The following is a 17,477-nucleotide window of genomic DNA, read 5'->3' on the forward strand; positions in this document are numbered from 1 at the left end:
TATATATATATATATATATATATATATATATATATATACAGCGGTGGCCAAAAATTAAAGACCACCCTTTTTTTTTCAAAATTTATTTTTAACCTTAGTATAATTTTATTTTGGAAAAAGGTATCAAAAAAAGAAAAACATTTTTAGAAAGAATTTTTATTGTATTTTATATCTATTATAAAAGAATTTATAATTTTTTTACAAAATAATGTTAAAAAATTAAAAAACTGACTAGCAAAAAATATAAATGGGAAAAAAATTGGACAAAATTTTAAGACCAGTTTCAAAAATATTTCAAAAAGCAATAAAAAAATAATTTAGAAACGTGTTGTTCCTCCATTTGTTTTCAAGCACTCTTGTACTCATTCTGGCATTGAATTCATTAAAGTTTTGATTACTTCATCAGGCACATTTTTCAAATGATGAGAGATTTCAAATCTTCAAAATTGTAAAGTTGTTCTTTACCAAGCTTGTGATCAAGCCACGACCATAAATTCTCTATTGGATTCAAGTCTGGACTATTGGCAGACCATGGAAGCACTTGAATTTTATTAGAATTGAACCAATCGCTGACAACATGCACTTTATGACACGACGCATTATCTTGCTGAAAAATAAATCCATCTTGCAACTGCCATAAATCAATGCTAGGAATAAGCGAGTTTTCCAAAATTTCGATGTACCTTTCTTTGTTGAGTCTACCATCGAATATACTGTGTATATATATATATATATATATATATATATATATATATATATATATATATATATACATATATATATATATTTTTGCTTTTCTCAGTTTTAAGAATATTAACACTGATTAGAACTCTTGACTTTTTTTAATGAATTATTTTCCATTAAACAATCTTTTTTCAAATTTATTTTTTTTAACGCTGCTTTATATAAATTTATGTAAGCTATAACAAAATAACTTCAATAATAACATTAAAAAATACAAGTTTGCCATAATGAAACCTTAACAGAATCCAATACTTTTAAATTACAAGTTTATAATATATAATTATTCTATAATTGTTATAAGTTATATACTTTTTTCCTTATAAATAAAAAACTTTTTTTTTTAATTCAATAAAAAATAGGAGGTAATTCATACAGGAGATAATAAAAAATAGGAGGTAATTGCATACAGGAGATATTAGCATAAAGAGGTATCTTACTCATTCTTTAGCTCTTTGACTTTATCCATAAAACCATTCGCTAATTCAATAACAGACTGAGTGTTATCACCAATGTTTTCATTATTTTCTAATCTACAAAATTTATTTAGAAAGTTGATAGAAAAAATTTAATTCCAGTATACCATGTAAAACTAATAAAAAGTTTATAACTTAAAATAAGTACAACACAATACCACCTCCTGCTGCAACAACAACAAAAAAAATGTATAAAATAATAAAGTACTTTTATTGTTTAATTGTATAGATTATAAAATCAAATTTTTTTTTAAAGTTTTAATGTTTGAATGTTATTTGTTTGATTTTCAACAAAAAATAAAAATTAAGATAAATTTTTAAGACTAAAACTAATAGATGTATATCAATAAAAAATAAACTTGTTGTTTTAGTCAAAGCTCGCCTTTTCCATTTTATTCTGTATATCGGAGTCTTTATTATATATGCCACAATTTACAGATTTGATAATTCATTTCAAGCATGTTTAATTTGCAAGAGTTTCAGAATATGATGTCATTGTAGCTTGTCGAATATCTTTATTAAATAATGCTATTGTTCTAACCCAATTATTAAAACTTCATTTTAATAGGAGGAAAAAAACTTTGTAGCGATAAACAATAAAATAAAATAAAAATAATATTGTTTAAATAAGAATGAGATTTAAAATATAAAACAACTTATTTTTATGTATGAGTTTGCCATAAAAAATCTTAATTTTATTTAGGTCTTATAAAAAGCAACACTTATTTTAAAAACAAAACAAATGCATATGGTATATGCAAAAGATATTAATTTAAAAATCCTGACGATTGTTAAAAATCAAGTTGGACTAATAAAATTTAAAAGAATATTATTTCAATTTTTAATTTTATTACAAATATTTTTTTGGATTTAGTAAAAAATTATACATAAATATGATTAGCTGGAAAAAAAACATTTTGATATATTAAAAAATGTCATATACAGATAACCTTACAAATTAAATGCACTTGAAACAAATTATCAATACTGTAGATTGCAATATATATTATAAAGACTCCTTGATACAGAGTAAAATGATAAAGGCGAACTTCAACTAAAATGACAAGTTTAGCTTTTAATCTTAACCATTTAGTTTTAATCAAAAAAATTTAGTTTAAACATTGTTATTTTTTTCTAACTTTTTAAAATACGAACACAGCATGTGTTGGGAGTTGGGAGCTCTTCAATGGTGTGCTATTTTCAGCTCAACAAAATCAAACCGTATCTAATAAGAAAGTTCATACTTTCAAATTAAACTAGTTTTTTTCTGATACCTTGCACTATCAACTTCATAAGATTTTCCATCACTGTGTTTGATCATTTCTGTAATTAGCGGCCCTAATAAGAGTTGAAGAAAGTTACCACCATATATTTTAAAGGAATACGACATAACTTTACTAGCAATAGTGTTGCCACGAAACAAGGTTTGTTGAGTCTCAGTTTTTTCAACCTAAAAAAAAAATACTTGTATATAGACTTAAATTAATAATTTACTTAAAGTTAATAAAAAAAATTCTGACTTATGTTTAAGCAATAATTTTTTTTTGACAAATTTAACTATGTACAAATAATTACCTCATCTTTGAAAAGGTTCATTAGAAGTACATGCAATATACCCTTCATGTTAAACAAATTGACCAATACCTTTGCTACATCATCCTTAAAATAATAAAAATACAGTAATAAACAGTTTTTACTTAAACCGTGTAAAACTAAAGTCCTATAATAATATATTTAAAAGTCCTTAATACACACACATATATATATATATATATATATATATATATATATATATATATATACACATATGTATATATACAAACACATACAAACACTCTTTTATATATATACACATATATAAAAGAGCTACAAAGGGTTGAAGTAAAGGGTTGAAATAAACTAGACAAATGAAAGTTTTTAGACCATACAGGGACAGATACAGTAAAAGAATGAGACTTTGCTAAATGACAAGTCAAGAAAAAATGAGTTTTGATCAATGGAACTAAAGATAATAGCTCCTTTGCGCAGCAACCATGATAGTATTTTTAGAAAAGAGATAGAGATGCAACTATACAACAATGGGAAAGAGGTTCAAGTTTGGCAGAAAGTGTGGGTCCTACTACATTTACAATGCGTTTTTGGACCTTGTCTATAAGAGAAAGAGCATTAGTAGAAGAATCAGCTAAAATATGACAACAGTATTCCCTACAGGGAAAAATCAGAGATTTGCAGAGGAAGAGAATGGAATCAGGAGTAAGGAAATGGCAAGTACGATAAAGAGAAAGCAATCTTAACAGATTTATTTAGTAATCAATTGTATATATGTTTTCATGAGAGGTCTGTTTTTTTCATGAGAGGTCTGTAGTGAACGATAACCCAAGAAGGCATCAGTGGGTAAGTTGCCATTCATCAATATAGGAATGTGGAATGTGAAAGTATTGCAATAGTTGTTTGCTGTAAATAATTAAGTTTTTTTTGGAGTTAAAATTCACAAGCCACTGCAAGCCCCAATCTGTTACAGAAGTGAGATCAGATTCAAGGTTGGCTGTCTGTTCTAAACAACGGAAAAAAGAAAAACTTTAAAGGAAAGACAGGAGTCTGAAGTTGAGTCATCAGCAAATAGAGTCACTTTAAATGTAAGGCTGTCAGGAAGATCATTAATGTAGATAAGAAACAAAATAGGACCAAATATAGAACCTTGGGGTACCCTAGAAGTTACAGTTAAATTTAGAAGAGTTAAATAGTTAAATAAAGAAGAGTGTTGACCTTCGAGAATGACTTTAATAGAGGTTAAAAAGAAATGATTTGATCATCTTAAAATATTTGCCAGATACACCATAAAAAGCAAGCTTATAGAGAAAACCAGCATGACAAGCTGCCTTGGAAGAGGTAATAAGATCAGTCCGATGAACGAGAGATGGAATGTTAAATCTACCTATATTAATTACACAGTTGAAGATTTTTCAAAAGTCTTTAGAGCCTAACTTCTGAGATAAGATAGCATTAGACAGCACCTTTTTACATAGATTTCTTGCAATAATAAATTATTTTTAAGAAAGTTATTCTTTTGAAAAAGATTTAAAAAAAAAAGAATACTATTAGATATAGCAGTTGCACAAGAAGGTGAACCAATGGAACTAGAAACCATGAAGTAAAATGAGGCTTGACTTGGAACCGACAAAAAAGAAGAAATGCCTCCATTCCTGCCTGATTCCAAGAGGTTACGTAGGAAGCGCATTTATCAGCAGAGAGAGAAAAGACATCAGCCCAAGGACAGTCACAAAGAAAATTATGAAAAGAATTCCAGTCACCTTTAGGGTAGTAGTAAGTACTGCAATAATAGAGTGAATCTAAAGAAGAAGTATGAGATAAAAGATTAACAGAGATCATTGAATGGTCAGAACAACCTAAGCGATAAAAAAAGTGAAACTGAACATAAGCTAAGGTCAGAGACAAGACACAAATCAAAGAGTGAAGATAAGTGATCACGGTTGACTGGAATAGTCACAAAGTTAACTATCTAAGTAAGAGATTGAGAAATGCAAAAGGTTTGTGCCAGCAGGGTCAATAGTGTTAGAGCAAAGCCATTCAAAGTGATGAGCATTAAAGTAACCTAAAACAACAAGATTGGCAGAGGGGTAAAGAGAAAGAGCATTGTTAATTTGATCAGAGATTACAACTAAAAAAGTCTTGAGAAGAAGGAGAATGATAAAGAACAAAGAGAAAGATGATAGAGTAAAGAGGTCTTAAGCAGAAGCAAATAAAAAAATGTTCAAAGGATTCAAATCTGCCTCCTCGATAAATAGTTGATCTGATTTGTAAGTATACCCCCAAGCTATGCATGTGAGTATTGGAGTCTTTTCCAATTAAAGGATAGTACTTATTAATACTGAGATCTGAAAAAGAAACAACTAAATTAAAATTAATCTCACAAAGAGCAAGCAAGTCTGATGAACTTTGCAAGAGGTAAGATTCAACTGATGGAAAGTTACTTTGAAGATCACGAACACTTGTGAAAAGTATATTAAAACATTTAGGTAGTGGGGATGGTTTTCTATATTTACATATATATGTATATATGTAGTTATATTAGTCTTAAAATTATTATTATTGTAGTATTGGTTTTTATTTTGATAAGTGGTTTTATTGTCTAATGATAGGACTGATATGGTTTCCATTTTATTTTTATTTTTTTTTAAATAATAGTTAAAAAAATTAAAGTTTAAACAGTTAAAATTTAGTCTTCATATTTGTACCAAAAACATGGATTAAAAAAGTATATTAAATATTAAACCACATAACTTGCACTTATAATTTGCACTCAAAAATAAAGAAAAAAAATAAATCATATATAATTTGAATTCACTAAAATACATATGAAATCTGACCTAAATTCTTTTTAATAGAATTAAAAAAAACAAACTAAAAAACATTTTGTAACCCTACTGTTTCTTATAACAAGAACTAATTCAAACTGATATAAGTTCTTATTCATATAAATACATACATACTGTCATATATAGTTTGTAATATGGTATCTATAAAATATAAAAAGTTTTATACCATGTCATCAATAGTTACAGAATTACAAAGTGCCATAACAATGGGAATGTCATCACTGTTTCCATTATTTGTTACCAGTTGAATAATTCGTTCAAAGCGATCTTCTAAAACAGTTTCTGCAAGATTTTCAAATTCTGTGCCCTAAACATAAAAACGGTAACTATGTTAAATTATTTTCAATAAATTTCATTTTTCCTTACTCATTTTCTTTTTGGTACAATTTTATATAACTTAATATAAAATTTAAAAATTTATTTACTAATTTTTTTCTTTTTCTCCTTAATCAGAGAAAATCTAAAAATCAAGTAAAACTAAAGTAAAATAAGAGGCTTTATACTGTTGAAAACCAAACCTTAGCTTGTATTTTAAAATCTTAACATTGTTCTTTATCTATAAAAGCGGTTGGTGTTATTCCAGATAAGAAACATTTGAGTAGTATAAAAGGTACTTAAAGAAACTTCAAAGCCTAAGATGACTAAAACAGCAACTATGCTTTGTAGTTACATAGCTTCCTAATGAACCTTCATATATAGCTTTCTGATACAGACCTAACCTACATATATCGCTTTCCTACCTATATATATAGCTTTCTGATGACCTTACATATATAGCTTCCAGATATAGACCTAACCTACATATATAGCTTTCCTAACTATATATATATAGCTTCCTGATGAGCTTACATATATAGCTTTCCTACCTATATATACAGCTTCCTACTGATGATAAAACAATTTGCTGAAGAAAATTAGATAAGTGTTTTACTAATTTGTTATTGCTCTGTTCTTTAAGAACATTGAGCACTCTATTTATAGACCAACATAATATATATATATATATATATATATATATATATATATATATATATATATATATATATATATATATATATATATATATATATATATATATATATATATATATATATATATATATATATATATATATATATATATATATACTTATTATTAGTAATAACTTTAAAATAAGTAACAATCTTTTAAAAACTTTCAAAGGGATCCCTAAGTGTTGAGACAAGTTGTGATTCTGTTAAAGAAAATGTTTAAAAAAAACATTTGGGCTCTTTTTTGAATAAAACTAAATAATAAATGCATACCAATAAAATTAAAATTTTCATTTTAGCCAAAAATTGTCATCAGTATTTTTTTTTGGTTCTCCAATTCTGTATAATGTTAGCTGTAATCTGCAGACTTTATAATTTATTTCATGGGTGTTTAATTCATAACAACTTTGGTATATGACATCATTGTAAAGATTTTTTTTTCAAGATATCGTATTATTATTTTTTCTGCCACAATCACCTAATCATGTTAACTTGTATAAATTTTTACTAAATCCCAAAAAAATTTCGTGATACAATTAAAAATAAAGTAATATATATGGTTTTGATATTTGAGTAGCATAACTTGTTTTTAATAATTATCTTTATCAAGATTTTGATATAAAAATATGTAAGAATATTTATATCGAATTTATTTTGTAAAATTTTTATTATGTCTTTTATATACTTTTCAAGTTTTTTTTAAGTTTTCAAAGCGACAAAATTGCAGTACTTGGATGAAAATAGAAAAGTGGTGTAGCATAACACGTTTTGTTAATTTTCAAAATTGAGTTTTTATTGTTTAAACTGTTCATTGCAAAACTTGTGTTTGTTAATTCCGGTAGTTTTTTAACATATAATGTTAAGAGATTTTATAAAAGCGCACTATGATAATTTTCAATGTATATCACTGTCCGTCTTAATTATTGCCAAAATATGAAACTATTGTGTTAATTAATAGTAAGCTGTCTGGAATTTATGCAAGGTATAAATTGTATAAAAAAGGGCACAAAAAATATTTACTTCACGCTTTTATTGAATTGTAAATTTTTAACCAAACTTTAAAATGACAATTTGTGCTGTTATTGGGTATTGTAGTAATGCAAACACATCAGGTTTTTAAATATCCTTTCATCGATTACCCTCGGAGTATTGATTCCTTATAAGAGTCAATATTGTATTCATTTCCTAACGAGAATCTGGTAGTATAATACATAATTAATGAATCTATTCAATGCTGATATATTTTTATACTCTTTCTTTAAGTATTTCAGCCCGTACTTTTCCTTATTAAAATGTGTTTGTTTTCGTTGTTTGTTATAATACTGCTGCTTGTTGTTGTGTTTTATGTCTAACAAATTGAGGAATTTACTAATACTATGTTAATTAGTTTACTACATTATCCTTACCACAGCGATGGGAATCATTTATAATTGTATTGTTTTCTGCAAAATTGGTATTTATTTTATTGATAAAATTATCGACAATTACTCACACCAACAATAAATTTAACAGTTACACTATTTATAGTTATTTCTGCCATCCAATCAGATTTTTGATTTTTTATGCCTCATTTATCCATTTATTAACCTAGATTATTACTGAAACACATGAAAAATTTATGCTGTTTCTTCCTGGTGAGTGGTAAGTTTTGGTTGAAAGTATAATATCTACCCTTCCCATGTATCAAATTTACTTTGAGCTTGAACTGTTCAAATCAAACATAAACTAATTTTAAACCAAAGGATTTGGACTGTATTGTATCAATTAAGTAAAACTAAATAAAATTAAACATAAAAAATGGATAGTTCCACTAACACGTAAATTATATGTAAAACAAATATTTTCAATAAACCGCATAAATCAAATTTAATTACATATGTGCTAAATATAAAACGAACAGCTGTACCACACCGTAAACACTTAACTTAAAAAACCTAGAACAAACAATCTCAATAAACTGTTTAAATCAAAATAAATATAAACTAAAAAAATAATGAACAACACCACTAAACCATACAACCTAAATAAAATATAAACGAATATTTGCAGCACTAGCTTAAACTAAATATAAACTAAATACTAAAAAAAAAATTTAACTAAAATGTATAAATTAATTTAAGTATAAAGTGAATATAAAACGAGTGGCTTGAATAAACTATATAAACTAAACTAAGTAGAAACTAAATATAAAACAAATTATTTTACTAATGACCGCATAAATCAAACTAAATTAAAGTTAAAATTAATATTTGTACTAAAATATATAAAAGTTAGTTATAATATAAATATAAAATGAAGAATCACATTAAACAATATAAACTATATGTAAACTAAACATAAAACAAACAACTCTATTAAACCATATAAACTAAATATAAAACGAGAAACTGCATCAAAAAAAAATCTCATTGCTTAAAAAAAAAAAGATTGATAAGATCCAGAATGTGTAAAGGCTTTTTATGCAGGATTCTATGATTTTATGTGAAAAAGCATTAAAATGTTTACCATAAAAATCTTAATGAACATTTTATCTTAATTAGGTTATTAGGATAATATAGGAGGGCATTTGTCAAATTAAATATAATATTCTATAAAAAGGAAATATAGCATTCTATAATACTAGTACAAAAATCATATGCTTAAAAATAATGCCTATTTTTAAAAGTCTAAACATCTATATAAAAGATATAATAATTTAAAAATCATCCTGACAAAGGGTTGGGAATACCGGACCAAAAATCAAATACCGATATTTCGGTATTGAAAATTTATAATTCTGGGATTCCGGTATTAAACCGGTATTATTAGATTTCCTTTAATAATATAAATGAATGAATAATATAATTAAAAAATGGTTTGGCAATTAAAAAAAGCTATATTAACCTATTTAAAGAATAAAAAAAAGAAAAACAAAATTCAGTAAAATGTTAGTTATATATTAGTCATAAGAAAAGGAAAACATAAATTTTTAAGGTTCTTCTTTTTCTGCAGTTGGTTGTTGATATAAGATCTCAGAAAACATAGGTTGTTAAGCAAATTATCTCCCATCCTTGACCAAATTCTGGTGCAGATTAAGCCAGCTACCGAAAAAGCTCTCTCTGATTCTATACTGGTTGGTTGAATACTTAGCAAATAATTATATATTAAAGTTAAGTATTTTCCCCTTATGCCATTTGTCTCAAAAAATGACATTTCTTTTTTCATTGAGCGTGTGAGATCTTTTTTAATTCGGTCAATTCCACTCTCGGGCAATCTGGAGCAAATTTTTTTTGATATTGCTATCTCCAACTTTTCTTTTAAAGTCAGAGAAATTTCATTTCTTTGATCAACATCATCGACATTGAATATTAAATTTGTGTCTATTATATTGTTGGCTGAAGTAGATGTTGTTTGGATTTTCATTGGAGTCTGCATTGTGTAAATATTGCAAAACACTTGAAATTTCTGTTCGTCTTTCAAGAATACGTACTTTTAAAGCTGCTTTCAATTCATAACTTAATGAACATGGATGGCCAGTTATTGATTTCATCATAAATTGAATAGCAGCATCTGCAGATAATAAAGTTGCATCTTGTCGGCAGATTGCTTCAACTGTAAGCTTAATAGTAAGTAAAACTGAAAGGATATTTGACAACATTTCAAACTCTGCATCTGAAAAAAAAATAGGTGATTTTAAATCTATTAGACTCTTTTTAATGCAATTTTTAAATTTGACAAAACGTTCTATCATAGACACCAAACTATTCCATCGTGTTTTTGAGTCTAAAACCAGAGACAATTCTTTCACAAGCTCTTCTTTTACATATTTTTGTAGGACTTTGTCATTTTGTGTAGGGGAAGAACGAAATATTTTGACCAACTTTCAAACTTTTTGAATTAATGGTAACATTTGCTGATGTACCAGAAAAGAAGAATTATCATCATCGTTTTCAGTGGAGATTATGAGTAAACCATTTTCATTTTCATAATCTTCATCAATTAATTTGTCGCCATCTGTGGAATTCTGCTCTTTTTCAAATCTGGGTGTATGAACTGATGTAATGTTGGCTTCTTCATTATACAAACTATCCTCATTATTAGGTTTTTTATAGAGTACGCCAATAACAGCCAACTGAATTCCATGCGCTAAACATAGCTGCTGATGTGCTTCGATTAACCTGCCTACTCTTGTCATAACTGCAGCGCCATCAGTGGTAATACCTACAATATTCTTGATCGAAAGCTTAAAATCACTTAACCTATCGTTGACAAGCTCAACACATTTTTCTGCAGGAATTGTTCCAAAAACACAAATTAATCCTAGATTCCAAAAATCTTTGTCAGAGTGGACATTAATATATATGTAATGTCTATTTCTTATCGATGTCCATTCATCGAAAGTTAGAGAAAATCTGTTTCCATTAGCAATTCTGCTTGATAATTCTTTAATTACTTCATCTCATATATTTTTACTATAATTCAATACCATTTTGTGAATTGTTTTGTGATCCTTTGGTATGTTAGAAAAGCCTCTGGGTGTTAAGCCTTTTCTGATATCATATGATGTGCAAATAATGTTGAATGATAAACCATCACACGCAGTCATCCTAGCTAAAATAGCTGGCAATAAATCATCCATTTTATCACTTTTAAAAAAGTTGTTTATAGTTACTGAAGGTTTTGATGTCTGTAAAAATTCTGAAGAATCTAAAACAGTGGGGCTACCTACATCTTTTTTTAACAAATTGACTTTATGAATTATTTTTAAATGGGTATGAAGACCGTTTGCAGAACCTCTATGTGTTTTTATTATTTTCTTACACAATTTGCATTTAGCACACTGTCCTGCTTTTTCTTTACAAAATGAAACCATGGTGAATTTTTATCATTTGCTTTGGAATGCTCCTCAAAATCTTGAATATTCATATTGGTATAAAATACAAATTTTAAAAAATATAACCAATATCATATATGATTTTGGTATATATATACCCACATTTAATTTTGTACAATGAATTTTGTTTCCATTTATAAGATCAATTAAAATTTTAAACTTTTTGAGCTTTTGAATGGTGAATTTATTTCAAATGGTGAAATTATTTTGAATACCGAAATAGCAGTATTCGACTTTTTTAATACCGGTATTTCGACAACTATAAATTGTTCCAAATACCGGGATCCCGGTATTCCCAACCCTATTCTGACAGTTGTTAAAAACAAGTTGCACTAATAAAATCTAAAAAAAAAATATATTACTTTATTTTTAATTGTATCACAAATATTTTTTGTGATTTAATAAAAAATTATGCAAATATTAAACTTTCTGATTGTAGGAGAAAAAATACTTATACAAAAAAAAAATGGAGACAGCGAGCTTTGACTAAAATGATAATTTTAATTTTATTGGTATGCATTTATTATCTAGTTTTATTCAAAAAAATTTAGCCCAAATGTTTTTCTTAAACATTTTCTTTAATATGAACACAACTTGTCTCAGCAATCCTCTTAAACAACATGTTTCATCAATAACAATTGACATCATCAGGTATAAAAAATTAGACTTATTTAAAAAAAATTTGTATGTCCCAACTGTCATGGTGGATATAATTCTGATAAGGCTTCCCATATTTACACTCATCTTGCTTTATCACAAAACGAAAAAAATTCAACAAATCTTGATGCCTTCTATTTTATTCACATAGCTTCCTCTAAATATGAGCTCAAAATTAAGAATATATATATATATATATATATATATATATATATATGTATGTATGTATGTATGTATGTATGTATGTATGTATGTATGTATGTATGTATGTATGTATGTATGTATGTATGTATGTATGTATGTATGTATGTATTAGGAAGTCCCAAAAAAATTAAAGTGACATTTTTTTAATGCATACCCTCTTATTTTGTTTGAATGGTCTCAAAACATTTGAAAAAAAAGTTTTGCATACCTAGGATCATGATAACCCGTGCCGACTTGCAGCAAAACATGTCTGTGCTTGCACGGTATGGCACAACGGAACACTCACAATGCTGGCTTGTTATTACTTGTTAATTTTATTAGTAAACACATTACTTTTGAGCAGTCAACATGTCAGTGGAGTTACGAAGTTCTAAAAAGGAGACTTTTAATAGGAGACATTAAATCACAGATTCAAAACTTTCCTCAAATGGACAAGTACTAGGAGTTTTGTTCTATAATATTCGTACAGTGAATTTAAGTGTCAATGAATGTGCAAATCTTACTATTCATGAGTGTATTATTTAATGGGAAATTATAAAAATTATCACATATGCTGACATCATTACCTAACTGTGTTAAGAAGCTAGTTTCATTATACCAAATTTGGAAAGATTTGCAAAAAAATGCGAAAAAAAATACAAAAAGTGTTTGAACAATGTCGACAAGAGTTTTTTTCCAACTTAGACAAATTTATTTGACATTGCCCATGCCAACGCGTTTCAGCTAATTAAAATAAATGAAGATAAGATCTTCTTGGAGCACCAAACAAAACCAAGTCAGCCTGGTCACTTAGCTAGTGGGCTAAAAACTTACAGAAAAAGAAGAAAAGACGTGCCTTAGAAACATTGAAGATGAAAAATGACATGTTAAATATTTTGAATTTTCATCTCCATCGACATCATCTTATAAACCACCACAAGAAAACTTATCTTCTGATTCTGAAATAATAGATTTTCAAGAAAATAGACCCAGCCTAGGTGGTGCTTTCTCTCAGCTTTTCAGGCTGAGAGAAAGTTTTCAAACTTTAGCCTAAAAAAACAGAAAAATTTCATGACTTCGAAGTTGGTTGCCCCATTAGATAGATGTCAGTTAAGGGTGAGAGGTTCTCTATTTATAATTAAAGCTACTATTGATGCACTAGGGCATAACATGGATGAGTTTTTTATAAGCAAGCCTCAGTCAATAGAACTTGTACAGAAATGCAAAGAGAGCAGGCTGAAGCTATAAAAGTTAATTTTCAAAACAATATCCCAGATAAGGTAACTGTCCACTGGGATGGCAAACTATTGCCGACTCTAGATTCATGTAAATCTAAAGAAGTTATTTCATATGATGATAACAAACTACTTATTGCTGTGGCAAAATTGAACAGCTCATCAGGAAGCAAACAGGCACAGGCAGTTTGGAATTATCAACTGGAATCTTGAGGACAGAGTGCAGTGATGCTCTGCTGTGATAATACTGCTTCAAATACATGCCATATTAATGAGCATGTGTGTTTCTCGAACAAAAACTGGATATAGAAATGCTTATTTTTGCTTACCATCATCACGTCTACTAAACTAAATTAACTACTATTAAAAATTGTGTTTGAAGCAAAAATCAGTCAAGTAACTACAAGCTCAGACATTCAGTTGTTTGAAAAGTTCTGAAAAACCTGAAAAAATGTTGATGCCAAAAAAATACAAATCTGTACAGAAAAGCTACCTTGTTTAAATGTTTCAGAAATTAATAAACTGCTAGAAATCTACTGATTTGAATTAACTAAAGAAATAACTAGAGATAAGTATCGTAAACTAATTGAGCTTTTAATAATATTTCTTGATAGAGATACAGAAAAGAAATTCAAGATTTAGCCTCCAGGTGCTATGCACCAAAATTATTCGTTTAAAATATCATTACTAAGCTCCCAATTCAGAATTTTAAACAAAGAGCAGCTCTGTTGGATGTCTGTCTGTTTATTGTGACATCCTATGTCAAATTCTGGCTTTAATGCATTTTAGCTTAGGAAACAAAAGGCAAAAGCATTTCCAAAGCAGCTTTACAGAAGTTTTGCCACTATTTATGGTATTTGACAGATGAAGTATCTGTTTTGTCTTTATTTGAAGATGATGTTAATCAAGAAACTAAAGTAAAAATGGTTGCTAACTTTGCTAAAGAAAACCCATCAGCCCACAATAAACATTACATTGCATCCAAAGAAAAACTTTGTGGCCCACTTTTTGTCATGTCTTATAATGTAAATTATGCTTCGATTTTCTCCTATAGTTTACCATACGATTGATAACTGTTCCTTCTGTTTTAATTTCACAGAAAAACATCAATGACTTTCTCTCTTTCAGAAGCAAGTTCCTATTTAACTGACTCAAAATTGATAAAAGTTTTCTGAAGAAGAATTCATTCCAACAAGCTAAAAGAAAGCTATTGACACTGAGAGCAGCTAATGATACGACAGAAAGAGCGGTTAAATTAATGCAAGACTTTTAAGGTTAAATTACTGTTGAGGAGCAAAAGCAATTTTTATTATGTTGCGTACAAGAACACAGAAATGTATATTTTGATTATAAAACTCTGAAAAGGGAATTTAATGAATAATGTTTAAGGTGTCTTTTATTATAAATAGATAAAATATATCATAAATATTTTTTTATTTACTGAATATAAATAATGAACTCTACAATGTCCCATAATGTTTAATATTTAAGTTTTTGGAGCCAAATGAAAAAAAAAAAAAGGGTATGCATTTTGAAATTAAAAAAAAAATTTCACCCTTGTAGTCTGGGACGCCCTAATATATATATATATGTGTGTATATATAGATATATATATATATACATGCTTGGACGGGAATGGCGTGCGATCACGCGCTTGGTTTGACCACGCATATTATATATATTTTTGAAAATATAACCACGGTTGCTTTTAAGTTTTAGAAATGAGTCGATAAAAAACTGTTTAAAATAGCGTTAGAAATAACTTTTTATTGTATTTCAAGTTGATCGTTGATCTTTTTAAAAACTTTTATATTACGTGAAGATTTTTAAATACTATTACTATTTTTTTAAACTATAATAATAAAATACGATATATAAAACATTTTTAAATAAATCGATTAGTTACTTGCAATGATTCTTAAAAGTGGACACTTAAAATGTATTTAAAATATCCAAGAATGTTATTTGAATTTTTTTTTTATTGTATAAGAAGTCGACAAAAATAGACGTCACGCTCAGTTGAACTAATAGGTAGAAGTTAGAAATTATTCGCACTCTCGCGCAGTGATTTTAAAAGTATTATAGTGTTTTATTTTTGAATGAAAATATCCGCGGAAGAGAGTTAATGATCTTTTACTTATAATTAATATTTGTTGTGACAGCCTTTATGGACGACATGCATGTATATTTTATGATAAATGTAAAAGTTCTGATTTTTTAAAATGTATTTTGTTGGATTAAAAAAAACGGATATGAGAAGACAAATACAATAACTTTAATAGTCTGATTCAGATGTTGAGCTATATTCGTCGTCAATGGAGCTTTTGTCGGAACTATCGATTGTTTCTAGTGCAGCATCAGTGCCCTCCATTGATTCAAGGCGAACCCCCCTGCGTGTATTTAGGTATATATTGAGGGCACTATTCAAAATATCATCTCGTTCTTCTACGGTAAAATTTGGATCATTCTTGGCTATCAATATTGCGTCTTCCATTGTCTGGTTGCTCATTTTTAAACGACGATCACTTAGTATCAGGGTTAGTATACTGAAAATCCGTTCCACAGACGAGTTTGAGCAAGAAATGCACATTATTAGTTCAACAAGAAGAAGAAGGTTTGGGAAAGTTTTTCTATAATAAACAAAAATTTTCTCCCATAGCAGCGCCGTTGTAACTCCGTTATACTCTGTGTTTAATAATTTAAAAGCATTCCATTCAGAGAGAACCATTTCAACTTTTAATCCTGCGTATTCTAAAGGAATTTTAAATTCCCTTATTAATAAAGAGATGCTAGCATCGCCGTACATATTGTCTGCTGTCCAAAATTGGGGATCCAACTAACTCATTGATTCAAAGACCGTGTTTGACAATGAACTAAATCTATCGTCTATTAATGGTTTAATGATGTTGACTGCAGTTTTTCTAACTTCTATAGCAGCATTAATACTATCAAAGTTAATCTTAGTCATATCGTAAAGCTCAATGTCAACAAATTCTGCATTTGTTTTTTTTAACTCGTGGCCATCTTTGAAATAAGAAGAAACAAGAGTAGTTGTATCATCTTTGTACTTGATTCTAAATTTTAGTAAATATGAATCAAGTATATCGTCTATTGTTTCATTACTTAATTCAACCAAGTAATCCTTAGTTAGATCTATGGCTGGTTTTACCTCATGCACCATCAACGTTTTTTTTTCGAAAACCAATCATAACAGGCTCAATTTCTCTAAGACGTCTAAGTAACCGCAAAAACATGCATAACAGTCGGTAGTCATGCAAACGTTTGGAGATTCAGAAAAGTTTAGCGCGCATTTCTGCTGTGGTATTGCGATTGACAAGTGCGTTGTCAAAGCCTACAATAATTGCAGGCCAGTTATGTACCAATCTTGTCAATCCTCGTCTTCTGTGACTAACAAAGCGCGTTCCTGATATTTTGGGCAAGGTGTAATATGTAATATTTAGTGCCTCTGCTGCTTTTTTAACTTCACTTTTTAATTTTCCAGAATTGCGAAATAAATGGAATATGGTAGTATAAAATTGATCACAATCTCTATATTGAACAATATTTCTTGCACTATCTTTAATTGCCAGTTCCAAACGGTGGTTCACGCAGTGCATTTTAACTAGCCATGTTCTGTTGTTTTTCATTTGAGTTAAGACCCCATTATACATGCCTAAGTTAACGCTAGCTCTGTCAGAAGTAGCGCTGACAAGTTTATTTTTATATGCATCTGCAGTTAAAGGAATATTTCCTGATTCATTAAAAATGCTGTCAATAGCCTTTTTAATGGTATAAGCGTTCACACCACCCAAACTGTTCATCTCTAGTAAAGATACTACAAGATAAGCAGGTATCCCATCTCGTTCAACACAAACAACAACCAACTCTTTCTCATCCTTTGTTTT

General features: G+C 28.2%; 2 protein-coding genes across 2 annotated transcripts in view; both read right to left on the reverse strand.

Moving 5' to 3' along the window:
• LOC100199240 (neurofibromin) overlaps positions 1–17,477 on the reverse strand; it is a 196,769-nt gene that overhangs the window by 70,537 nt on the left and 108,755 nt on the right. Inside the window, exons 30-33 of the mRNA XM_065807168.1 lie at positions 5,781–5,921; positions 2,793–2,876; positions 2,492–2,667; positions 1,182–1,274 (exon numbers count right to left, since the gene is read on the reverse strand). Of these exons, the coding sequence (XP_065663240.1) occupies positions 1,182–1,274; positions 2,492–2,667; positions 2,793–2,876; positions 5,781–5,921 (494 nt within the window). The remainder of the gene's footprint in view (positions 1–1,181; positions 1,275–2,491; positions 2,668–2,792; positions 2,877–5,780; positions 5,922–17,477) is intronic.
• Positions 15,556–17,477, reverse strand: part of LOC136085685 (zinc finger protein 862-like) — a 2,612-nt gene continuing 690 nt past the window's right edge. Inside the window, exon 3 of the mRNA XM_065806991.1 lies at positions 15,556–17,477. This exon is cut by the window's right edge and continues 107 nt beyond it. Within this exon, the coding sequence (XP_065663063.1) occupies positions 16,863–17,477 (615 nt within the window). The 3' untranslated portion in view covers positions 15,556–16,862.

The sequence above is a fragment of the Hydra vulgaris genome, chromosome 10 (genome assembly GCF_038396675.1).
Source record: "Hydra vulgaris chromosome 10, alternate assembly HydraT2T_AEP".
NCBI classification, from domain to species: domain Eukaryota; kingdom Metazoa; phylum Cnidaria; class Hydrozoa; order Anthoathecata; family Hydridae; genus Hydra; species Hydra vulgaris.